Source organism: Periplaneta americana, chromosome 11 (genome assembly GCF_040183065.1).
Source record: "Periplaneta americana isolate PAMFEO1 chromosome 11, P.americana_PAMFEO1_priV1, whole genome shotgun sequence".
NCBI lineage: Eukaryota > Metazoa > Arthropoda > Insecta > Blattodea > Blattidae > Periplaneta > Periplaneta americana.
The window spans coordinates 91,066,618-91,090,289 of record NC_091127.1 but is presented as its reverse complement, the minus strand read 5'-3'; the positions used below and the strand labels follow the sequence as shown (position 1 = coordinate 91,090,289).

Sequence of the window (23,672 nt, the reverse complement as noted above, 5' to 3'; positions counted from 1 at the left end):
TCACCTCTGAGGACGACAATATAGACAAATATAACTAATATATTAATATCTTCAGTAGATGTTTATTCTTCCTGTGTCATTTGTCTCTTTTTGTTTTCGCTTTTTCAGTAACAGCTAGGATTACCTAATTGAACATTTGAACATTACCTAATTCCTATAGATATCTTTAAGCCTATTTTTTCTGAATACAATTCCAATAGATGGCATAACAATGTAGATATTAGGTAATTTCATGGCGAATCGTCGACACCATAAGGCGAAGTATCATGACGCTATCACCAATTACATCGACGCTAAATGACTTAGTAGTTTATATAGCGTAGTTATGTAACCGACTAAAAATGATTTCTGGATACTGAATATGAACAAAATACGTTCAGTTGTTTGGCATAAATCACTGTATACAGACTGACAGACAGAGGGCATGCCCTGAACGGCCTAAACTTACCTTTTCAGTATTACCGATGCTAAAAATGAATAGGCCTACTGGTATTTAAAATCAAGAAATCAATGTTATGCAATATTAGCAGGTTTATTTTATAGTACTTATTAATCTATTATGTTGATAAAGCAAAACAGAACTCTAAAAACCAAATTCCAAATCTTCGGTAGAGGATCTAAAGTGGGAGGAACGAAAGCGACACATGTAGACTACCATGAAGTTTAAGCTGTTGCAGTATGGACTAAAATTTAAGTATCGCAATGAGTTTTTAGCTCTATAATGGTTCTGAAACCAAAATTGCAGTTTTGGCATAAAATCATACTCAACCCTTGCGTCAGACGGGGGATAGCTTTATTTTTCGAATGCGGCCAGTTTTAAAGAAACTAGAGCTGCATTCAAATGACACTTGAGCCGTTTTTCAAGTTGTTCATTGTAGTTAGAGTGACGTTTTCTTAAACGAAAATGCAAAATGAAAATGTTTTAAGTTCTTCAGTTTTGCTCCGATATGCTTGAAAATTTACATACATATGAAGAATCCACTGCAAAAAGAGGAAACGTCGTAAATTTGTGAAACATTAGATGAAGGTTCAGTACTATATATCAAAGGGAGTAGAATACAATACACTTTGTTGCACTGTAAGAAAAGTGATAGTTCCAGATCTACATCGTGTTGAAGAATTGGTATACCACACAAAGAGTGGGAATGTAAAAGTTTAAATTGCATTTCCTGCAAAATGCAATACATTCGACATTCCCCCTTTTGCAGTGGACTCCATATGCATAATATGTAAATTTTCGAACATATACATATTATATATCTTGATATGTTGTGCATGAACTGTGATGTGGATATAAAGAAATATGCGTTACTTTAAACAATATTTTGCCTCAAAGTCTGAAAAAGTGAAAAATAATATTTAAAAACGTTCATAGAGTAAATAGTTTTTTCTATATTAAAACTGCACAGAAAAGGAAACCGACAGCACATATTATGTATATACTTCACATGTGTATCCTAAAAGAGTTCCAGAATAGTAACTAAAAAAATAAGGACGCCTGGGGCTTTTCAAAATAAATTGAAATCATTTCTAAATTTGCAGTGAATTCAAAACTACTTTTCCAAAGCGCTTCAAATTTGTTAAAAGCAATAACAAAAACAGCTCGATAAGGTCTACCCCCTTAATTTGAAATAAATGGCATGCATTATCTGTAGCGCGCAAAGATACTGAGAGAAGGTCTGTAGGCAGGAGTGTATTTCAGGCCTGGCGGGCTCTGGTCTTGCCAGGGCACTTTTTACGATTTTCCGTATTATCGTCAAATTTTGCGTTTATAAAAAGTTATATTTTATTCATATTTAAACCATTTATTTCACAATGAGGTCTACTCCGCAGACCCAACAACCTCTTTGTATAGATTCGAACCCATGCATTTTCTTCTGACACTCCATGAGAATTTCTGCGGATTGGTAGCGGTGATTAAAGTGATGGTGATACTGTTGATGGTGACGACAAATACTACCGATTAAAGTGATGGTGATACTGTTGATGGTGACGACAACTACTACCGAAATCCCAGAGCCAGGGCACTTTTTTGTTTAGGAATGCATCACTGTCTGTAGATACATGAATACGAGTAAAATATAATATTAACAATGGAGAGGTAACGAATGCGGTATGGCATAGTTGCGCCCCGCGATCAATTCAGAGGTCTAGACATGGAATAGTTGCGCTCCGAAGAAATCAGGTAGCAGAATGGACATGGCATAGTTGCGCTCTGAAGAAATCAGGTAGTAGAACGGTCATGGCATATTTGCGTCCCAATGGGCATAGTACACACGAAAGAGATTGTCATAAAATAAATAAATTACTTAAAATATTATAGTGTTAGCTGCATTTTTAAGAACATCTATTTTACCGCTTCTGAATTCCTCGATCACGTGGTTTAAAAAACGGAGCCTATCGATATCGGTAGGTTATCGATAATCACTGGATAAACAGTTAATAAAGTACTGCCAACTTCATAGTGTTCATTTTAATGGTAGGCTATCGATAATCACTTCATAAACAGTACAAAAACAGTCAATAAAATACTGCCAACTTCATGGTGTTCATTTTAAAGATAGGCTATCGAAAATAACTGCGTAAACAGTAGGAAAACAGTCAATAAAGTACTGCCAACTTCATGGTGTCCATTTTAACGGTAGGCTATATATGTTATAATAACTGCATAAACATCAGAAAAACAGTTAATAAAGTACTGCCAACTTCATGGTGTTCATTTTAACAGTATTGATAATGAATATTAAATCGAATAAGAAATTAATAAGTTGGTTGATTACGAGGCTCGAATTTCCGTAATGCCTTTCTCTCTACCTATTTCATCGGGGCGCAACTATGCCATGCCCCTTTTTTCTACCTAATGGGAACGAGGCGCAAGTACGCCCACAAAACAGGGACCCTTTTTATCTGCTGCATTTTACCAGACAGCGGGGCGCAACCATGCCCTACCCAACGAAAGAGAACTCACCGCTGCGAGGTGGCACGTGGCGATAGACAAGCCGATGGCAAGGGGCGCGGAGCCCTTGACGTCCGTCCGCCTGTCGTCGCACACAGCCTCCACCGTGAGTACCAGCACGAAGGTGATGAGCGCTTCCATGAAGAAGCCCTGCACAGGTGTCACATCTTTGCCGAGCGATGTCATGCCCAGGGGCGAATCCTTGTTGTTGGGTGTGAGCTCCTGCAACATGTTACATCAGGGTTATTAGGTCTGTTGTCTAGTAGATCGCGTCATAATGTGCTAAAAAATTGCGGTACAATTATACAGTAACAACAATGATAAACGAGACTGTAAACCACAGTGCATGTAGATGCTGGTTTGCCTAATGGATAGAGCGGTTACAAGGCAGCGGTCCAGGTGTGCTCATATTCCTGCTTTGGAGCAAGTTTTCTCGAATGCTATACTGATTATCCTGTCATTATCACTTTTAGAATTATCTTTGTAATAAGCAACGGGAATCTGTTACATCCGTGCCATTTTATCACAAGACCACGTACATATCGCGAACGTTTCATATTTAAAATAATAAAACTGTACAATTGACGCTGAATCTTTCACATCATAACAGCTTCGGGAGTCACGAGCGGTCACATACGGAAAAAAAAATATGATTTACGTCATACAGTCACACGCCAAGCTTCTGTCCAAATTCCTGTCTGTTAATTCATTGACAGTCACAGGACGAAAAGATTTCATTTCCAAATCTTTCTTCATGTGGTCGTGCATTGTTTTTCGCGACACTTGCAACTCTGAGGTACGTACAAAACCAGTCCTGTATGTGGTCACTTGTAAGCCACAAGTCTCTCCATCATACTGCAAATCCTCTTATTCGGCTCGCCATATTTCATTCTTGGAATTGATGGGAATTTCCGTGTGTTATGGTTTCAGATTGTTGATTGGTTAGAATTTCATCTACCGTTTTGTTTTTAATTTCGTTTCAATATGGTGATATTGAACAAACTTCAGTCCATAGGTAGACATCTGATTTTGTTACAAGTCCTTCTTTTTTTCAAGATTACCTTTTATTTCTATGGCTCTGAACTTATTTTGCAATAACTATTTTGATATTCTATTTGATGGTATTATTTTTACAATAGGTAGGGCTTATATATACCGCTTGATTTGGTGGCTTTACTTTTATGCTAGAGAGGATAGATTTTGATCTTTCCTCATGTTATTTCCTAATTTGTTATTCAGAAACTACCAAATGATAGTACATTTTTCAGACAAATGTCATGTAAATTACTTGCAACAATAATTACATAAAATATAGCATGAAAATTTAGTGTTCATATTCAAAACTGGACCCATCTCTTTGTTTTATTACTTCCAAAACAACTTATTAGCTATCCATAAATTTATCAAACAACGCAAAACATGGAAATATTTATACTGTTATTTTTATATAAAAATGGCATACTACCTGAAATTCATTGTCATACAAGTATCCATTCCTTTCTTTGTACAGCGGAAAAATTGTATCTTTTGGCAAACACATATCTCTGTCAGATTATAAATAATTAATAGCAGAGAAATTACATAAACAGAATAGCAAACAAGAATAAATAAATAAAGATTTATTTCTTTTCTTTCCTTTATTTATGAGACAATGTTCTATGGAAGAAAGGCTGTAGAAAGAGACACAAGTAACATATCCATCTTCGTCAAGCATTGACTGTCAATACACATAAAAACAATCAATAGGCCTGAGAAGTTACGGACAGCCCTGCCTTGTACTTAAAATTCTGCAAATAAATCTTTACTATGTCATCATTTGTCATACGTCAACGCTCGGAATCTTGACTGTGGTTGACTCTACGATTCATCTGGTCTTTCATTCCTATTCAATCCATGCTGGCATCCTTTAAATAAACAATCAATCAATCAATCACGCCATCCCGAGGCACTGGCGTGAGAATCATTATGTTAATGTGTAGTGCATGTATTGCTGTGGGAAAGGAACCCATTATCTTGCGGCTTGTTAACTCTACACCTTTCGTAATAGTGCAGTGCCATGAGTTTCTGTTCCAGTGCACGCTGTAACTTACTTCCGAACCACAAAAGATGAAGACATGGACAGTGTGAGAGAACGTGATATTCCCTCTACCTATACAAGAGAATGTTCTAGTGATCACAGTTTAACCCTTTTGCCCTATAATCGCAATTTTATGAAATTGAAATAGCCGTGGCGTGGCTTATTAACTTCACGAGAGTTATCAAAATGTTACAACTTAAAAAGTTACCATAAATGATTTAACCAAGTCATATCTGGTCGTAGATTGCAGTCTTATATAAAATACTAAATTGCTTATATGCTAGCACTTTATGTTCCCTAACTTTCGAAATACAAAATCTGAAATCGACATCGAAATCTATGTTCGATTAAATTGCATAAAATTCATTATTTCATATACTGTACGAGTAATTTTATTAAGATGAAGGCATAAACAACATTTTATCTTTAAACAGGTCATTTATGGGAAACAAATTATTTTGTATAATTACAAGCTCTCGACTTTTATAATGAATAATAGGTGTTCCTTTGAAAATTGGCCTTATTATGATTGTATTTACAATATGCCGTCCAGTGTGCGGTCAGTTCCCGGGAACACCGGGAACAGATTTTCAACGAAATTTACTATTTCCTTTTCTGAATACATACATACATACATACATACATACATACATACATACATACATACATACATACATACATACATACCTATAGTCCACACCTGTGGAGTAACGGTCAGCGCGTCTGGCCGCGAAACCAGGTGGCCCGGGTTCGAATCCCGGTCGGGGCAAGTTACCTCGTTGAGGTTTTTTCCGGGGTTTATCCCTCAACCCAATACGAGCAAATGCTGGGTAACTTTCGGTGCTGGACCCCGGACTCATTTCACCGGCATTATCACCTTCATTTCATTCAGACGCTAAATAACCTAGATGTTGATATAGCGTCGTAAAATAAAAAAATACATACCTATATACTTATCTACCTTTGTCTTTAAAATCCAGTAGAAGTGGGAACTTTTCTTGTTTACACTTCCTTCTAGCTAGTAAGTAATCTTACAATGAAGTTAGCATGATTCATTTTGAGGTTGTGTCACACAGTATTATTTAACATTACTCTCATTAGAGACTAGATCATGATAGGCTAGGGCGATATGCTATGAGTAAGATTAAACCATTTTTACTTACATCTTCAAGAGTGATCAAAATTATTTTTGTCCCGTTGGATTAGTGATTTGGACCACTGTGCAGCTTTCGGGCAATCCACGTTTGTCCTTATTACCTGATTGGAGTTTTTCAATCTTACTGAGCTGACGGAGCTGAACTCGGACTCAAGCGACCTGAAATTAAGCATCGGGAGCGACCAGAAAAGCGGCATGCATCTGCTGCCTGATCGAGTCTCAGGATCAGGACTCGTCCCCCCATCTCATCTTATACCAATATTCTATCTCAACTTATGCCAATATCCTATCTCATAGGAAAATACAATTCAGACTGTTACTAACATCAAGAACAGACACCCTTCCCAACATGATGTCCTCAGGGCCAATCGAGCCATGTTTTGTTAGACTTATCTCTGAGTCAAATGGCTAGTCTCCTAAATTGCGACAACTTATCCTGGCTGTGTTATTTCAAGGAATTTACTAAAGCTTAAATACTTTCAACCAAATTTTCTAAAAAATAACTTGAGTGCACTTATACCCTTTTGCTTCTGACCCTGTCAATGACTGAAAGTACTACAATACCCGGTACGCCGTTAGTTGTGCAGTTTCAGTCTCGCGGTTGAATGTCTGAAAAATCATGCGTTGACGTTGGAGACCAGAACATCATTGTACTACTAAAATGAAATTTACATTTTTAAAATTACCTCTAATTGTTGTCCTATAAATTGTTTGGTTTTGAAACACCCGTATGTTAACGCCTAATTCATAATGGAAGAGCGAAGGAAATCGACCTCTGTGATATAGGGGTGCTGTGCAAGCTTTTCAGTGTCAGCGCCTGACCCTGAGCAATAAGGATGCGGAAATGTGCGGGTACGGTGTTATATACGAGCAATGTAATGCTCGAGTGGCCGCAACATTGAACGAGGTGGAAGAAAGCGGGGAATCCTGTAGCACTGCATATAGGTGAATGTCAGCTTCCAACACAATATAAACATGTCGTTCACTGAAGAAAAGGGAGAATAAATAAATAAATAAATAAATAAATAAATAAATAAATAAATAAATAAATAAATAAATAAATAAGTAAACAAGTGAGTAACTAAATAAAAAAACCTCATACCTGACAATTATGTGAACAAATAAAAATTAATGAAAATATAAATGAAAAAATGTACTCAAAATGTGAAAAAATGCTCGCAGGTACTTCCATATAACTCCGACTATCCTCATATTAAATGTGGCTGTCGAATGTTAAATAAATTTTCTAGAATTACGTTTTTTCATAGGTGCAGTTTTGTAGTTATACACTAAGGAATAGTAAACAAAACACTGATGTTATAAAAGAATAAAATTCATATATCTAATCCGAATTATACTACACTAATGTTTGTGGAAATTGCAACACCAAGAAGGATACATGTGACTGAAATTAAATTGATACCACAGAATTAGATACATGACAATACACAAATCATTAGAATTACGGAACTATATCTGATATGTGACGGTGAAATTTTAGTATGGTGTGAAGCCTCCAATCAGAGCCTCTAAGCGTCATGGCATGGAATCAAAGAGGCCTGGATGTTACTGGGGAATATCCCTCCACACAGTTTGTATGCGAGTCCACAAAGCGTCAAGAGTGGGTGCTGGAGAACCATGACGAACAAGTTGCCGACCAGGCATATCCCAGATATGTTCGATGGGCGACATGTCTGGCGAACGTACAGGCCAGGGAAGCAATGATATCGTCGTTCTTCGAAGAAGGCTTGCACAATCCTCGCCACATGTGGCCGGGCATTGTCCTGCTGAAATATGATATGTGGAGTTGCCTGAAGGAGGGGCAGTACCTCGAGCTCTAAAACCTCCCTAATGTAGCGGTTGCTGTTGAGATTGCTCTGAATACGTAGGAGGCGAGATCGCATATTGTATCCATGGCGCCCCAAACCATCACACTAGGCGTTTGTCCGCTAAGCCGCTCAACAATTCAGGTTCTCAGATTGCGTTCACCACGGTAGCGTCTAATACGTATGTGGCCATCATTGTAGGACAAGTTGAAGTGGGACTCCTCCGAAAACACTACATTTTGCCACTCAGCACGCCAGTGATGGCGTTCACGTGCCCACTGCAGTCTGAGGAGTTGTGGTTTCTGAACAACGGAAGCTGGCGCAATGGCATGCGAGCCTAAGTCCAGCTGTCAAAAGACGGCTCCACACCCGTTGTAGTACTCCAACATCGATTCAACAAGGTGGATGAAGCTGTACGGTCTGTCACGGCTATGTGGACAAGATGGCAGTCATCCCGTGCTGTGGTCGCATTACGTAGTCCAGTACCCGACCGTTTCTGCGTACGATCCTCTTCTATCCACTGGTTCCACATACGCATCACTGCCATAGAAGCATGCCCTGTACGAGCTGAAATGTCATGGTATGACAAACCTGCTTCCCGGAGACCAACCATTCTGCCCCGTTCGAACTCACTCACGTGCTGATATTGCGCCCTTCCACGTCGACGAGGCATATCTGCACTAGTTTTCACGTTTCCACTTCGTTTGGAAGCTCTGCACTGACTGAGCAAGGCATAACATTGACCTTGCTGGTGACACAAGAGACGTTACTGTTAGGTCTATGCGTACACCATCTCTCTGGAAACATAATGAATTATTGGTGGTACACTGTTCTACACATCTCCAGAGTTTGGAGTCGTTCAGGCCATTCTTTCCGAGTGCTGCACTTTTCACAAACAGTAGTATATATATTAAAACATAAGTATGTATTTAGTAAGAGCATGCACTGAGCATGGATCAAACAAATTACAAAACAACTGTCTATAGTAATCTCAGACCTCGAATGAGCTTCATTAGGTCTATTTCGTGAATAAAATAAAAATGTAACTAATATATCCATAAAATTCGCTCACAAAATGTTAATAATTGCATATTTATGAATACTTAACCTATTCAGACATTGTGAAGTCGAAATAGATGAATAACGATTACTGCAATGAAGAAATTGAATGTTATTCAGTAATGCCAATTGAGGAAAACGAAATACAGGTTTAAAAATATTAATTATATGTACTGCGCTTATCTCTTGTTTTTATAACAGAAATACGTTTTCATTAGCTGCTGAAATCATAATTTAATTTAAACATTTTATAGTATAATTACAAATAACCGTCGACCCGGTTGGTGCAGTTGTTATAGCGCTGGCTTCTATGCTCGAGGTTGCGGGTTCGATCCCGGGCCAGGTCGATGGTATTTAAGTGTACTTAAACGCGACAGGCTTATGTCAGTAGATTTACTGACATATAAAATAACTCCTGCAGGACAAAATTCCGGCACACCGGCGACGCTGATATAATCTCGGTAGTTGCGAGCGTCGTTAAATAAAACATAATATTAACATTTTACAAATAACCTGATTAATATGCCAATTAAACGAACAATTGTTATGAAGGATACAATGGACATGGAATTAGAAGATGAAGATATAGATGTGGAAGTAGGATTTCGCACTTTATTTGTACATTGTATTCACACTCATTTATTTAGGCTACCTGGAAACAGTTGGCGACACTGACTAAACAAAAGAACGACCATGCAATAAATTGATAGTGATTTTTCGAGCTGCAGAAATTATCGCGATGTATGACTCTTCACTTCATTGGCTTAAAATAGAATGACGTCATATAAACGAAATAGTCATATTAAAAACTACTTGACAAAAAATAACTACTGTAAATGTTGGACAATCAGCAAGCCGTAGATCCTAGGAAGATGAATTAAAAGGCTTATATTTAAAATTTGTATTGATCTCTGTGAAAGCGGAACAGGCTTAAAGGCGTAACACATGCAGTCCCCGATGATGAGTTTATAGCTTTAGCAGATAGGTCTACAACATTAGTCTATTTGTCTTGTGTTAGACACATGGCCAAGGAGTACGTTATTTGCAAATATCTGATATTTTGATTCAGAATCATCATAAAAGTGAGGGCGCTAGGGGCCAAAGTTTCCAATTCTTAAAGTAGCTGACGAAGGTGACGATATTGAAGTATAATAATGTCATTAGTGAAATACACACATGAGTAAATTATATGTAGTTAAAGAAATAACGATAACCAATAGGAATAAAAAAAAATGCCTACACAGAGTGGAAGTGAAATAACCCTACAGATTTTCGGAGCGAATAGCTCATGTTGTATGTAACAAAAATGTGAAATATCGTATTGGTGGAAAGTTCATAATTTCTCAGAATTTTTTTTTTCAAATGTTTAATGCTTTCTTAGTCGATGGCCTAATTATTGCGAGTAGGATCGTGATTTTTGTGTATATCAGTAGAAAATATAGTAAAGAACCATTTATTCCTCTGGCGTATTTCAATAGCGTGGACGGTTTCCGTGTGAATTTAATTTAAATATCAATAATTTTAGGCCACTGAATGATGCGCACAGATTGCAACGTCGTACCCAGATAGTAGCTCACCTAGCGAGACAGAGCGACCTCGTTGACCTCTTAAGGTCCCCACACCAACGCGAAATATTCGCAGCCGTGGCGGCGACGAATATTTCGCGTATACAGCGGCAACGAAATTCGCACATTATCCCACACCGACGCGAAATATTGGCAGCGTTGACGGAGACCAAATTTCGCGTATGCATAGGAATATCATGTCGTAGCTCCTATTATAATCAATCAATGGCACTGTTATTTTTATGATTGGCCGGTCAATGTCCGAGGAAAGCATGGAACAAATTTTGAAATCAAAATTGTTTTCAAAACGCGAGGGAAAAAAAAGATACTAATTTGGAAGTGATCTGTTCAAAATAGACATTTAGATCTTCAGAAGTCGTTAGCGGTAAACTTTTTCATTTTTCACGTTAGATGGGGGGGGGGTCAAAGCGAATGAAATGTTGAGGAAGAATGGAAATTACTTTTAAAAGTTGCCGCTATTCAAAATCTTTACTGGTTTTCAAGTTACGGCGAGTTAAAGAAAAGAGTATTTTTTTACTTGGTGAAGAACTCAAAACAACCTCTTGTCTGCTAATACAGAAATTTTTGCTCTGATTTTAAATCCGCATACAAAATACTTCCATCGCTTAAATTGTTTTAATTACTCGTATGTGTTTTGAAATGTAATAATAAATATTAAAATAAATGTATTTAAAATATAAATAATGCAATTAAAATAAATGTACCGTAATCACAATACTTACTTACAAATGGCTTTTAAGGAACCCGAAGGTTCATTGCCGCCCTCACATAAGCCCACCATCGGTCCCTATCCTGTGCAAGATTAATCCAGTCTCTATCATCACACCCCACTTCCCTCAAATCCATTTTAATATTATCCTCCCATCTATGTCTCGGCCTCCCTAAAGGTCTTTTTCCCTCTGGTCTCCCAACTAACACTCTATATGCATTTCTGGATTCGCCCATACGTGCTACATGCCCTGCCCATCGCAAACGTCTGGATTTTAAGTTCCTAATTATGTTAGGTGAAGAATACAATGCGTGCAGTTCTGTGTTGTGTAACTTTCTTCATTCTCCTGTAACTTCATCCCTCGTAGCCCCAAATATTTTCCTAAGCACCTTATTCTCAAACACCCTTAACCTATGTTCCTCTCTCAGAGTTGAGAGTCCAAGTATCACAACCATACAGAAGAACCGGTAATATAACTGTTTTATAAATTCTAACTTTCAGATTTTTGGACAGCAGACTGGATGATAAGAGCTTCTCAACCGAATAATAACACGCATTTCCCATATGTATTCTGCGTTTAATTTCCTCCCGAGTGTCATTTATATTTGTTACTGTTGCTCCAAGATATTTGAATTTTTCCACCCCTTCGAAGGATAAATCTCCAATTTTTATATTTCCATTAAATGTAATCACAATATTAAAATAAATGTAACTGAAATATTAGAATACATTTAATTAAATTATTAAAAGAAAAGAATCAAAATGGCGAACCATGATATCTAGTATTTAGCCTTAGATGTTGTGCTTGCGGTTGCAAACGTTGTCAAAGAGCTTAGAGCTCTGGAGGAGAGAACAGACAGAAAAAAGAAAGAAGTGTGGGTGAGAAAGTGAAGTCCACGTAGAAAAATACAAAAGTGTATCAGAAACAAGAAGTTAAAGATATCCGAAAAGATAAATTACCTATGAAACGAATATTCAGAGAATCCCTCATAACATGAATTACCATCCCAGGACATATAAATAATTGAAAATAGTGAAATGAAATAAAAGATCCTTTATTGGTAATATATTTTTTATTCCTACTCAGAGAGATGACATTGGGAGATTCTCGGTTATTTAGCAATTTTCTAGGAATTGATGAGAGTACGTTCAACAAACCCCTAACACGATATAAATCATTTTAGTGCGTGAAATCAATACATTCACATTTGGAAACAATTATTATACTTTAATTTTCCGCGTTTCTAAACCCCCTCAATAACATATTTTTCTTGTTTTTTTTTTCATCACTAGATACAAAAAGAAAACCTTACTGACTTTTATTAAACTTTTTAGCAAACTAATACTCCCTTGAATGTATAATGGCTACATTCACTAAAATGCGCTCTAAACGCAGAAAGTATCATAAAATTCATACAGTATTTGCAGTTCTAAATATATGATCGTGCAAAAATAGTTTACAATACACGTATGTTAATTGCGTAACAAAATCTCGAAAACAGAAGAGACTCTACTTCGTCTCGTCTTTTCTAACTTTTCTTTGATTCTGTTATAATGCGTCCTTCAAGAGAAGGAAGACAAGAGATGATGCCAAGTCTAAAATCTGGAAGGGGCTTGTCCCACAAGTAGTGATATTCGCGTATAATTAGTAAAATTATCCTGTTTATGTGTAAGTGTAAGTGTGAAGCAGTATCTGCTAAGTGTAGATTTTTGCTAATTTTTTCGGCGATGTATGAAATAGAGGGGGAAAGGAACTGGCGACCCTACTCCATTATCTCCTGGCCTAGTTGCCTCATAAGTGGTGCCTTCTTGGTATCATTTGTGAGGTTCAGACTTTTTTCGGAAAATTGACTAAACAATAATCCTATAATATTGTATTTAATATTTAAAAATTAATTGCAAGTCGGTTATTTTAACATTATGTAGAAAATATCGCATAATAAAATAAAAATATTAGCTTAAGTCCAAAACATTGATTATTATTGATTGAGCTGTAGTGACACCAAACGCGAGTACTAATGTTAGGAGATACAGCTCGAATCCGTAAGGTTTAATGAAAACAGTTAATAGGCCTATTTATGTTTATTGAAACAACTCTTCTGTACTAGCTAATACAAAAGTTCCTAGAGTATTTCATAGGAATAAAACATGAATGAGATTAGTTTTGACAAAAAATTGCTATTAAATATAGGCTTATATGTTTGCTTTTAAGAATGAAACCTTTCCTAAACTAAGAAAATTATTAACTTTGAACTATTAAACCTTAGTAAGATATTAAATGACGCAAAGTTCATATAGATAGGTTCTCTAGAAATATATTTCTGCACTAAGCAATGATATGATATTCTGAAGGACTGAAAAAGTTAACAAAGATGCGAATATGAAATCATTCCTTATAGACAGGCCGTATGTAGGCTAGAATTTTTCTCTTAAGATATGTTAAAGTTGTGAATAACTTACCACTTTCATTAAATTCCAATTGGATTGCATCTCATTTCGCCCTTTTTCCTTACTTACTTGTAATCCTTTAGAATAAATCGTATAAAACTGGAAGTTTCCTTACAATTTCTCACAGAACACTATCAAAAAATTCGCGGCAGCAGCGAAAAAAACCGCGCAGGCGGCGAATATAAATTCCAACGCTGCAGATTCGCATACATCCGGCGATATTTTCGCGTTGGTGTGGGCACACTCATATACCGCAATGTACACTGAGGCAGTGGCAACTTTGCGAAGCGAAACATTCGCCACCGGTGCGAATATTTCGCGTCGGTGTGGGGAGGCCTTTACATCTGTATTACGAGAAGAGTGTGTTAGCGACGATGTTGCCAGACTGCTGAAACTTCCAACTTAATTTTCTAATTAACCGTGCATTTAATCACAAAACGTAATACAGATTTTCTATTCATTCAAGTATAACCTATCGTCCCTTTCAATCTGCAGGATTATTTCACTTCCACTCTGTACAGCATTAGAAGAGTTGGCCTATTCTGGAATTCGACGACTTCTAAAAACTAGCTGTAAAACTGTGCAACCTCAGGAGAAGCAACTTTTGACAACACAAATAAAGGAAAATCAGTTGAAGTGGATAAATAATTTTCAGCATGGACAGAAAAGGACAGTGAACATGTATTTTTTGCTGACGATATTCATTTCATTGTCCGTGGTCAGCGTTGTCGGTATATTAAAAGATATTTAGTGAAAGCGTCTCATTAAAACACATTTAACCAGACCATGAAGCACCAGAAAAAAATTTTATTGTTCTTGGGTTATTTTTCATTCTTGGTACCTATTACTGGTATGATGAATTCAGAAACATAAATTGAAATTGCGGAGAAGACAGTCCTTTCAACTGACAAAACTATAGCCGGTGGAAATAGAATTTTCAATAAGACCTTGCACTATGTCACAAAGCCCATAATGTTATGACAAATATTCAGAGACATCATATCAGTGTGGTAGCAATCTCCCTTGACCTCGACTAAAACAAGGGAAATAAATAGGAAAACCTCATGATTTCGAACGTCATATTGCTTCATGATGATGAGATGCAACAGATATGTGAGTGTGAAAGAGGTTATAAAAGCCAAAGGTGGTCATATTTCATGTTAGAATTGCTGTTACATTTTTTAAAAAAATATCATTAAAATCACGCTATAATTTGATATATGCAGATTAATTTTTACACTAGAGTACATAAAGATTTAATAAATATTAGAAGAAAGTGGTATAGAAAGTAATATCAGGAAATTCAAATTGAACTGTTTAAGGAAAGTGTAAAAAATTTACTTGACTATTTTTTATATCTCATTCTATTTCCAGCCAATGAAGTGTAATTAAATTCTGAATTCCAATCAATCACAGTCATACATCGCGATAATTTCTGCAGCTCGATTTATCAATTTCAATTTATCGCATGGTCGTTCTTTTGTTTAGTCAGTGTCGCCAACTGTTTCCACGTAAATCGATGGGCATGAATCCACTGTAATAAATAAAGTGCGAAATCCTACTTTCACATCTGCATCTTCTAATTCCATGTCCATTGTATCTAAAGAAAATGACACTCCATAACAATTGTTCATTTAATTAATGTATTAATCAAGTTATTTATAATTATATTATAAAATGTTTAATTCAAATAATGATTTCAGCAGACAATGAAAACCTATTTCTGTTATAATAATAAGAGAAAATGGCAGTACATGTAATTAATATTTTTAAACCTGTGTTTCGCTTTTCTCAATTGACCTTACTGAATAACATTCAATTTCTTTATTGCAGTAATCGTTATTCATCTATTTCGACTTCACAATGTCTGAATATACAATTATTAATATTTTGTGAGCGAGTTTTAGGAATATAGGTGAGAGATTACTATAGATATAATAAGAGGCTCTATAATTGATTTCGCTTTAACAATTACACACTAAGAAGCGCTGATGCAAGACAAGCCTTGTATTTTTGTTTTGTTTTCGTGCAGCCATTATGCAACATGGTTATGTTACTATATTTTTAATTTGTCGATTGAGAGAAATGCCCTGGCATTGGTGTCTGGCCATGATCGGAGACAAGGTTATCGTCACAGAGATTTGTTACTGCTTGATACCTAAGGCTAAAATGTTTTGTGGCATAGAAAGCTGCGACATCCACCTAACAATGTGGTGACTGGCACGACACGTACTTGTAGATGTTTTTATGCTTACATCTCTCAGAATTGTTTCAATTTTCATGCACGTACACTGACTGAATTTGCTCTAATTTTTTATGGACTTTCAGACTGTCTTCTTGCGACGTGTTACTCTATTCAAGGATATGATATACTGTATGTCGATGGTCGCAAGATAGCGTGCTTAGTTTGTAGTAGAGAAGTTCGTTTTGCTGCCCTACTAAGCACAGTTAGTTCTGAGATAGCTGTACTAAAACGCTTAGTGTAACAAGTATGCAAGTGGATATACCCCTAGTTGTACACAATTTTAAGGTATTTAAAGCCTTGATAAGACCATGGAAATCTAGTATAAGGTGTGAAATATTCCACCGAATTGCTATCCATCATTATCTCATTTTTTCCATAAAATTTGCAGTTATCCCCTCTGTGCTTAGTAGGGCAGATTGGATCCCCTCTTCAGGACTTTATACGGTTATACCTGTCCATAGATGAGGCTACAACGGCTTCCATCCAATCTTGCAGTTCAAGCCTTTATTATCTTGAAATAATCTGCAAAACTCTTAATGTAAATTTATATTACACACAACAGTGACTATTTTTTACATCTCGTCATTTCGCTTAACGCCACTTTCCAAAAATATTCGTGTTAACGGTAATTACACAGAGGCAAGAAAGGAAATTTGGGCTGCCATTTGTATATACATTTTTTTCGTTCGTAATTAGGACTCAACGTGACAAAAATAAAATGAGAACTGTTGTGATCACTAAACCTGGAAAAACTTAGTTTTTTTATAGTTTTTATCTTTCTAAAATAATTTGCCAGAATATTACCAAAGAGATATTCAGTAAAAGCGGAAGCTATAAAAATAAATACACAACAAAGCTTTAGGAAAAGTAAGTCTTGTAAGGATTGCACCTTCACGGTGTCACAAATAATAGAAATAAAACAGAATCTAATCTGCCAACTTTTTTCGTATTCCTAAATTTTATTAAAAACTTCGGCAATGTAAATCGTAACCGTTTGTAAATACTTAAGGACAATGGAATACCATATCATCTGATCAGAAGTATATACCATTTATATCAAATAATATCATAAAAATAAATTCAATTAGCAATGGAAAATAAGAAATAAGTAAAGAGTCAGAGAGGGCTATCTTCTTTTCTCCAATAGTATCTATCATCTATCATCATATCCCACCTCCCTCAAATCCATTTTAATATTATCTTCCCATCTACGTCTCGGCCTCCCCAAAGGTCTTTTTCCCTCCGGCCTCCTAACTAACACTCTATATGCATTTCTGGATTCGCCCATACGTACTACATGCCCTGCCCATCTCAAATGTCTGGATTTAGTGTTCCTAATTATGTCAGGTGAAGAATAAAATGCATAGGGGAATTCGGGGGAATATGGGCACGTGGGGAATATGGGCAATATTATGTTTTCACGTCAAAACTCTTGCAACGAATTATGTTTCTTAGCTAATAATGGTTAGTATAAAGTGAGAGTGTCGTAATGGTTGCTGTGGGAAGCGCGTTGTGCAGTATTGTCTCGTATTGTTGTCAAAACAGCCATCTAAAATGCGAGTATTGACTTCCAAGTATACTCCAATTTCACAATACTTATTTTAGATATGTTATATGCAATAGATTACACATGAACTTTAGAAAATAGTTTAAATCTAATAGTATACATACAAAATACAACTCTTGAACTGCCGTTCTATTGCGTCAGACGTTGTTTTGTGAGTAGTTCACGGTAGTGCTAACTGTTGAAAGTAAACGCTACATGTCGGGGTAATATGGGCGCTAATGTTCGGGGGAATATGGGCAAGCATTAAACTTCATAAAAATGACTCTTCAATCTTGATGAAAATGGCCTATAAATGATTACAAGAGCGAAAGATGTCATTGCACCCAAACAACATAAAGTGGTGCATTTGACTTTCCCTAAAGAAAGAGGAGGAACCATTACACTTGTGGCCTGCAGAATGCGGCAGGGAACTACTTTCCTCAAAGTATCATTATAAAAGGAGTGAGGACAAAAATGGCTGAAAGTCAGCTGCCTGTTGTCAGTAAATTACACTTCCACAAGCAGTCCCTCTACAATAACGGAGATACGAGGTGCGATCATTAAATTCCGAGACCTGTCCCATAACTGGGAATAAAATTTCCTCAATTAAATGTGGCTGCCATCCCCTTCAAGGTAGTCCACTTGGGCAGCATTATACTGATCCCAGCGTGTCTGCCATTTTTGGAATGCCTCCTGGAAGTCGCGTTCTTGAAGCCTGTCAAGCACCTTCTGCGATTCCACAGTTCTAAAACGGTGACCCTTTAGATTGAATTTCATCTTCGAAAAAAAAAAGTCGCAGGTGGCCAAATCTGATGGATACGTGGGTGAGGAACGACGAACATCTTATTAAGGGTGCAAAACTGGAGTGTTGCGAGAGCTCTGTGAGCTGGCGCAGTGTCGTCATGGAGCATCCGTTTGTTCTTTGTCCAGAGTTGTGGTCGTTCATATTCAAAATGGACGTGAGGATCATTATGCACAACTTTTCGAATTTTTTCGACATTTTCGGCAGTGTTGCACTTGTGTGTTTGACCTGGCCTCTCGTCTACTTGAGCGATGTTTTGCCATTTATGAAGCACGAATGCCACTCGAAACATCTCGCATGAATCACTGCTTCATTCCCGTAGGCTTGCTTCAACATTCCATGGATACGGTTGCCGGTTTCTCAAAGAATTTGACGTTGTTTCTCTGCTCAAGTTTCGAGTCCATGGAATTTAGCAAGTGTGCGGATGCACGTGCTAAAAAAATCTTGTGTAACACAGGTCTCAAAGAAGATAGCGCTTCGAAACTTTGTGTCGCGTCTTTTCAAGGTCGTCTAGTGTCACTGCTGCGTACGCGTGTTAATCACGTGATCCCTTCGCCCACAGCAGACAGAAACTCGGAATTTAATGATCACACCTCGCATATTTTTCTCAATAATCAAGAACTTCGTTGCTTATTTCAACATTAGTAAGCATGCACCTGCAACTTTGATAGTAGATGCACGTGATTCACATAGTTGTAATCCTGACACTCTTAACTTTGCAGTAGAAAATGGTTTATGCATGTTTTGTCTTCCTCCACACACCACAGTCTGGCTTCAATCAGCAGATAGTGGTCTGTTTGGTCCTCTGAAGAAAGCTTACAACAGTGGTGCTACAGCTTTCTTCAGGCAATAAAGGAGAGGTTTTACGAAGGTCGACTTTGCTTGCATTTTCAAAGAAGCATGGAACAGATGTGTCAATGTATGTCTAGCTGAAAATTATTTCCGAGCTTCAGGCCCTTTTCCAATGCACATGAGTGACATTCCTGATTATGCTTACATTGGCACTGCAGCATCAGGTGACAAAATTACAATTCATACAATTCCTTCCACTGATTCAAATGTCTTAGAATCTCCAAGCGTCATTCATCGTCAAAGAGTCACATCATTTGCCAAAGGCGTTACGCAATAACCATCCCAAATTGCATATATAATATATAATATAGTAAATGCAGTTATATTTTCAAGTATTTTAACTGTTCTTTCACTTCTTTCAGTTGACTATGATTCACTTCATTAATACCCATTTTACCCCCACACTCGGGGGAATATGGGCAAAACACATTAACTTGCATTTTCCAGTTTTACTTGAATACATTTAGAAGTAAGCAGTCAGGATTCTAATATAATATAGCTAAATTCTTAAGAAACATATCCCAGCTGTAAAATTATTTATTAGAAAAAAAAACCGAGAGATATTGCACCCGAAACAGTACTAAGGTGCCCATGTTCCCACGAGTTCCCCTACTGTTCTGCGTTTTGTAACTTTCTCCATTATCCTGTAACTTCATCTTTTTTAGCCCCAAATATTTTCCTAAGCACCTTATTCTCAAACACCCTTAATCTCTGTTCCTCTCTCAAAGTGAGAGTACAAGTTTCACAACCATATAGAACAACCGGTACTATAACTGTTTTATAAATTATAACTTTCAGATTTTTTGACAGCAGACTCGATGACAAAAGCTTCTCAACTGAATAATAACAGGCATTTCCCACATTGATTTTGCGTTTAATTTCTTCCCGAGTGTCATTTATATTTGTTACTGTTGCTCCAAGATAAATTGAATTTTTCCACCTCTTCGAAAGATAAATCTCCAATTTTTATATTTCCATTTCGTGCAATATTCTGGTCACGAGACATAATAATATACTTCGTCTTTTCTGGGTTTACTTCCAAATCTATCACTTTATTTTCTTCAAGTAAAGTTTCCTGTTTTCCCTAATCGTTTGTGGATTTTCTCCTAACATATACACGTCATCTGTATAGACAAGAAGCTGATGTAATCCGTTCAATTCAAAACCCTCTCTGTTATCCTGGACTTTCCTAATGGCATATTCTAGAGGAAAGTTTAAAAGTTAAGGTGATAGTGCATCTCCTTGCTTTAGCCCGCAGTGAATTGGAAGAGCATCAGACAGAAACTGGCCTATGCGTACTCTGCTGTAAGTTTCATTGAAACACATTTTAATTAATCGAACTAGTTTCTTGGAAATACCAAATTCAATAAGAATGTTATATAAAACTTCTCTCTTAACCGAGTCATATTCCTTTTTGAAATCTATGAATAACTGATGTACTGTACGCTTATACTCCCATTTTTTCTCCAATATCTGTCGAATACAAAAATGTGATCAATAGTCGATCTATTGCGCCTAAACCCCCACACTGATGATTTGTTTTATTATTTTATTGGGTTATTTTACGACGCTGTATCAACATCTAGGTTATTTAGCGTCTGAATGAAATGAAGGTGATAATGCCGGTGAAATGAGTCCGGGGTCCAGCCCGAAAGTTACCCAGCATTTGCTCGTATTGGGTTGAGGGAAAACCCCGTAAAAAACCTCAACCAGTAACTTGCCCCTCCCGGGATTCGAACCCGGGCCACCTGGTTTCGCGGCCAGACGCGCTGACCGTTACTCCACAGATGTGGACCACACTGATGATGCCCAATAATTTCATCTACATACGGAGTTAATCTTCTCAAAAGAATATTGGAAAAAATTTTGTACGACGTCAACAAAAGTGATATTCCTCGAAAGTTACTATAGTTAGTCTTGTCCCCCTTCTTAAAAATAGGCACAATTATGGACTCCTTCCATTGTTCTTATACAATTTTCTTTTCCAAAATATCAAGTACAAACTTATAAATTTCGCTATATAGTGCGCTTCCACCCTCGTGTATTAATTCTGCTGGAATTTGATCGATACCTGGAAACTTGCACTTTTTCAGATTTTGTATCGAAATTTCGACTTCAGAAAGTGTGGGTTCGGGTTTAAATGGCTCAGCAGTTTGAATTTAATTTCGTCTCAATCCTTTCTATTTGCCCTATGTACAGTTTCCCTGGAAAAGGATGAGACGATTGAATATTCCTAAGTCTCAAATGTAAGACACTGCGCATGATCGGAGACCAGAGCACTGATACACAAGATAACGAATATTGAGTTACTTAAATTCAGGCTATTTGATTTGTTACTAGCATCGTTCCGAAATTCACTTCAAAAACTGCAAAAAATATGATAATATTACGTAAATAAAAGATAAAAATATACATAAATCGTGTAGTTAAATCGACAATGGACCTTCATGACTAGATCGACACTCCGCACAGAAAGTAAAGCTTTCATGTCGTTTCAATAGCTCAGACGGTAAGACTTCTGCGTGTTGTGTAGAAGAGTACGAGTTCGATTCTTAGTCTACACAACGGTTTTTTTTTGTCTAAATAACGTTGAAATAGCTAAGTAACGTTGAAATAGAGATTTACAAAGTCCTGAGATTAAGTGTTAATGATCGCAAACAATACAAAATTACAAGTTATAACATTATAAACGTTAATCTAATGAATGCATTTATACACACATATACAATGTAAATGCATATACATTAAAAACTAACAATTAAAATGAAATCAAAGAAATATATATAACAATAGACAAACTTGTACAAAGGTTTAAAGTCCTTAGGCTATGTCATTTGTTGAGTAATTATTACAATATTTTATTAATAGCTTTCCCATATGTGTAAGAAATGCACTCGCACAAAACAATTTTTGTTAAAAGTATGGCCTTGGATTATTTCATTCTCACCCCTTCAGTTAATTTTAACTATTTTATCTACGTGTTTGCAATAGTGTTTAATTTAATGTGCATTCAATTTTATTCATGTTATGATTGAATGAAAAAGCACTGTTGCAGTTATTGACTAATTACATATATTAACACTAAATATAAAATGCATCTGTTCAGTAACCAATTGCAGTATCTTTTGCAAAATCTTGAATGTTTAAGTTGTCAATAATATTTCTGTACTATATACTATAATACGTTAAAAGAATTTGCAATAGATATGGGATCCTCTACTTTATAATCATTGTTTTTAATGAAAACATATTTTCTTTCTTAGAATATCTACAAGTTTAAATTTAATAATATTCCGAATAGGTTTAATTGCATTATCTGAATTTTGTACTTTTATATTCAAATATATTCTATTTCCCTCTTTCATAATTTTTGATAGATTACACTGTACTTCTTACAGTATTTAAGAACATGAGGATCATTACATTGCAACTCATTACATATAGATTCTTCTTTGTAATATATGAGATTTTGAAGTCCCTGCGTTATCTACATGTTTTTACTTTTGAATTTTTTCACAAGATTGAGTGGAGAACATCCACTGAAGTGATTATGAAAATAAGTGAAGAATTCAATACATTTACTCTTAATATCAGTAGTACGAGTATCATATATGTTTTTTCCAAGATTCATTTTGTAGACATAAATGTAAATAATCACTAGATATAGCATTTACGATCCTTTCTTAGTTTTTAAATTAATATTTTGAAATTGTTCAGTGACATTGGAAACTCTTAGGATTTGTTTATCATGTTCAGACAAGCCATTGATTATAGGTTCTGTTGAATAGGAATTCAGTCTAATTCTGTGTACAAAACTTTTATCAATGGCTGTGCTACTTCAGCTTGTATGCTGTGGGAAAGTGACTCTGCGACTAAGGTTTCCAGTTTCAAGGAGTGAATTTAATTTACTATTACGGAAAAGTTCCGAGAGATAATCTATGTTTATGTCAGTACAGATCACAAATTCCATATGAGATTTCTAAAATCTTTTCTTTACAAATTCAATGTTGGCTATAAATATTAATAAATAAAGTAAGAAATATGAATGATTGCAGTTAGAAGTCTGATTTACATTATAAAAAGAAAGAAGTTACATTCTTCCGCAAGATTCGAACTTTCGATGATGGTTTTGTCGTCCAACGCACAACCACGGACCTATTCAATGCTTATATTAATAACCTACAATTTAGCTGTAGCAATGTGGTGTCATAACTTGGGGTTTGTTTACTTAATGTAATTAGATTTAATTTGATTAGTTTCGCAACAATTGGACTTCCTGTTATATCCTGTTATTTAGATATTTAATTTAGGGTTGATTTATTAACTCTTACTATGCAAGATGCCTGTTATTTCAATAATTCTATATCACGTTAAATAATCATTGTCTACACTAAAGTATTATCGTCATCC

At 36.2% G+C, this 23,672-nt stretch overlaps 1 protein-coding gene across 2 annotated transcripts in view; it reads right to left on the bottom strand.

Moving 5' to 3' along the window:
* Drip (aquaporin homolog protein drip) overlaps nt 1-23,672 on the bottom strand; it is a 414,839-nt gene that overhangs the window by 71,045 nt on the left and 320,122 nt on the right. For both annotated transcript variants that reach the window (XM_069839752.1, XM_069839751.1), the window contains exon 4: nt 2,969-3,178. In XM_069839752.1, coding sequence (XP_069695853.1) covers nt 2,969-3,178 — 210 coding nt within the window. The remainder of the gene's footprint in view (nt 1-2,968; nt 3,179-23,672) is intronic.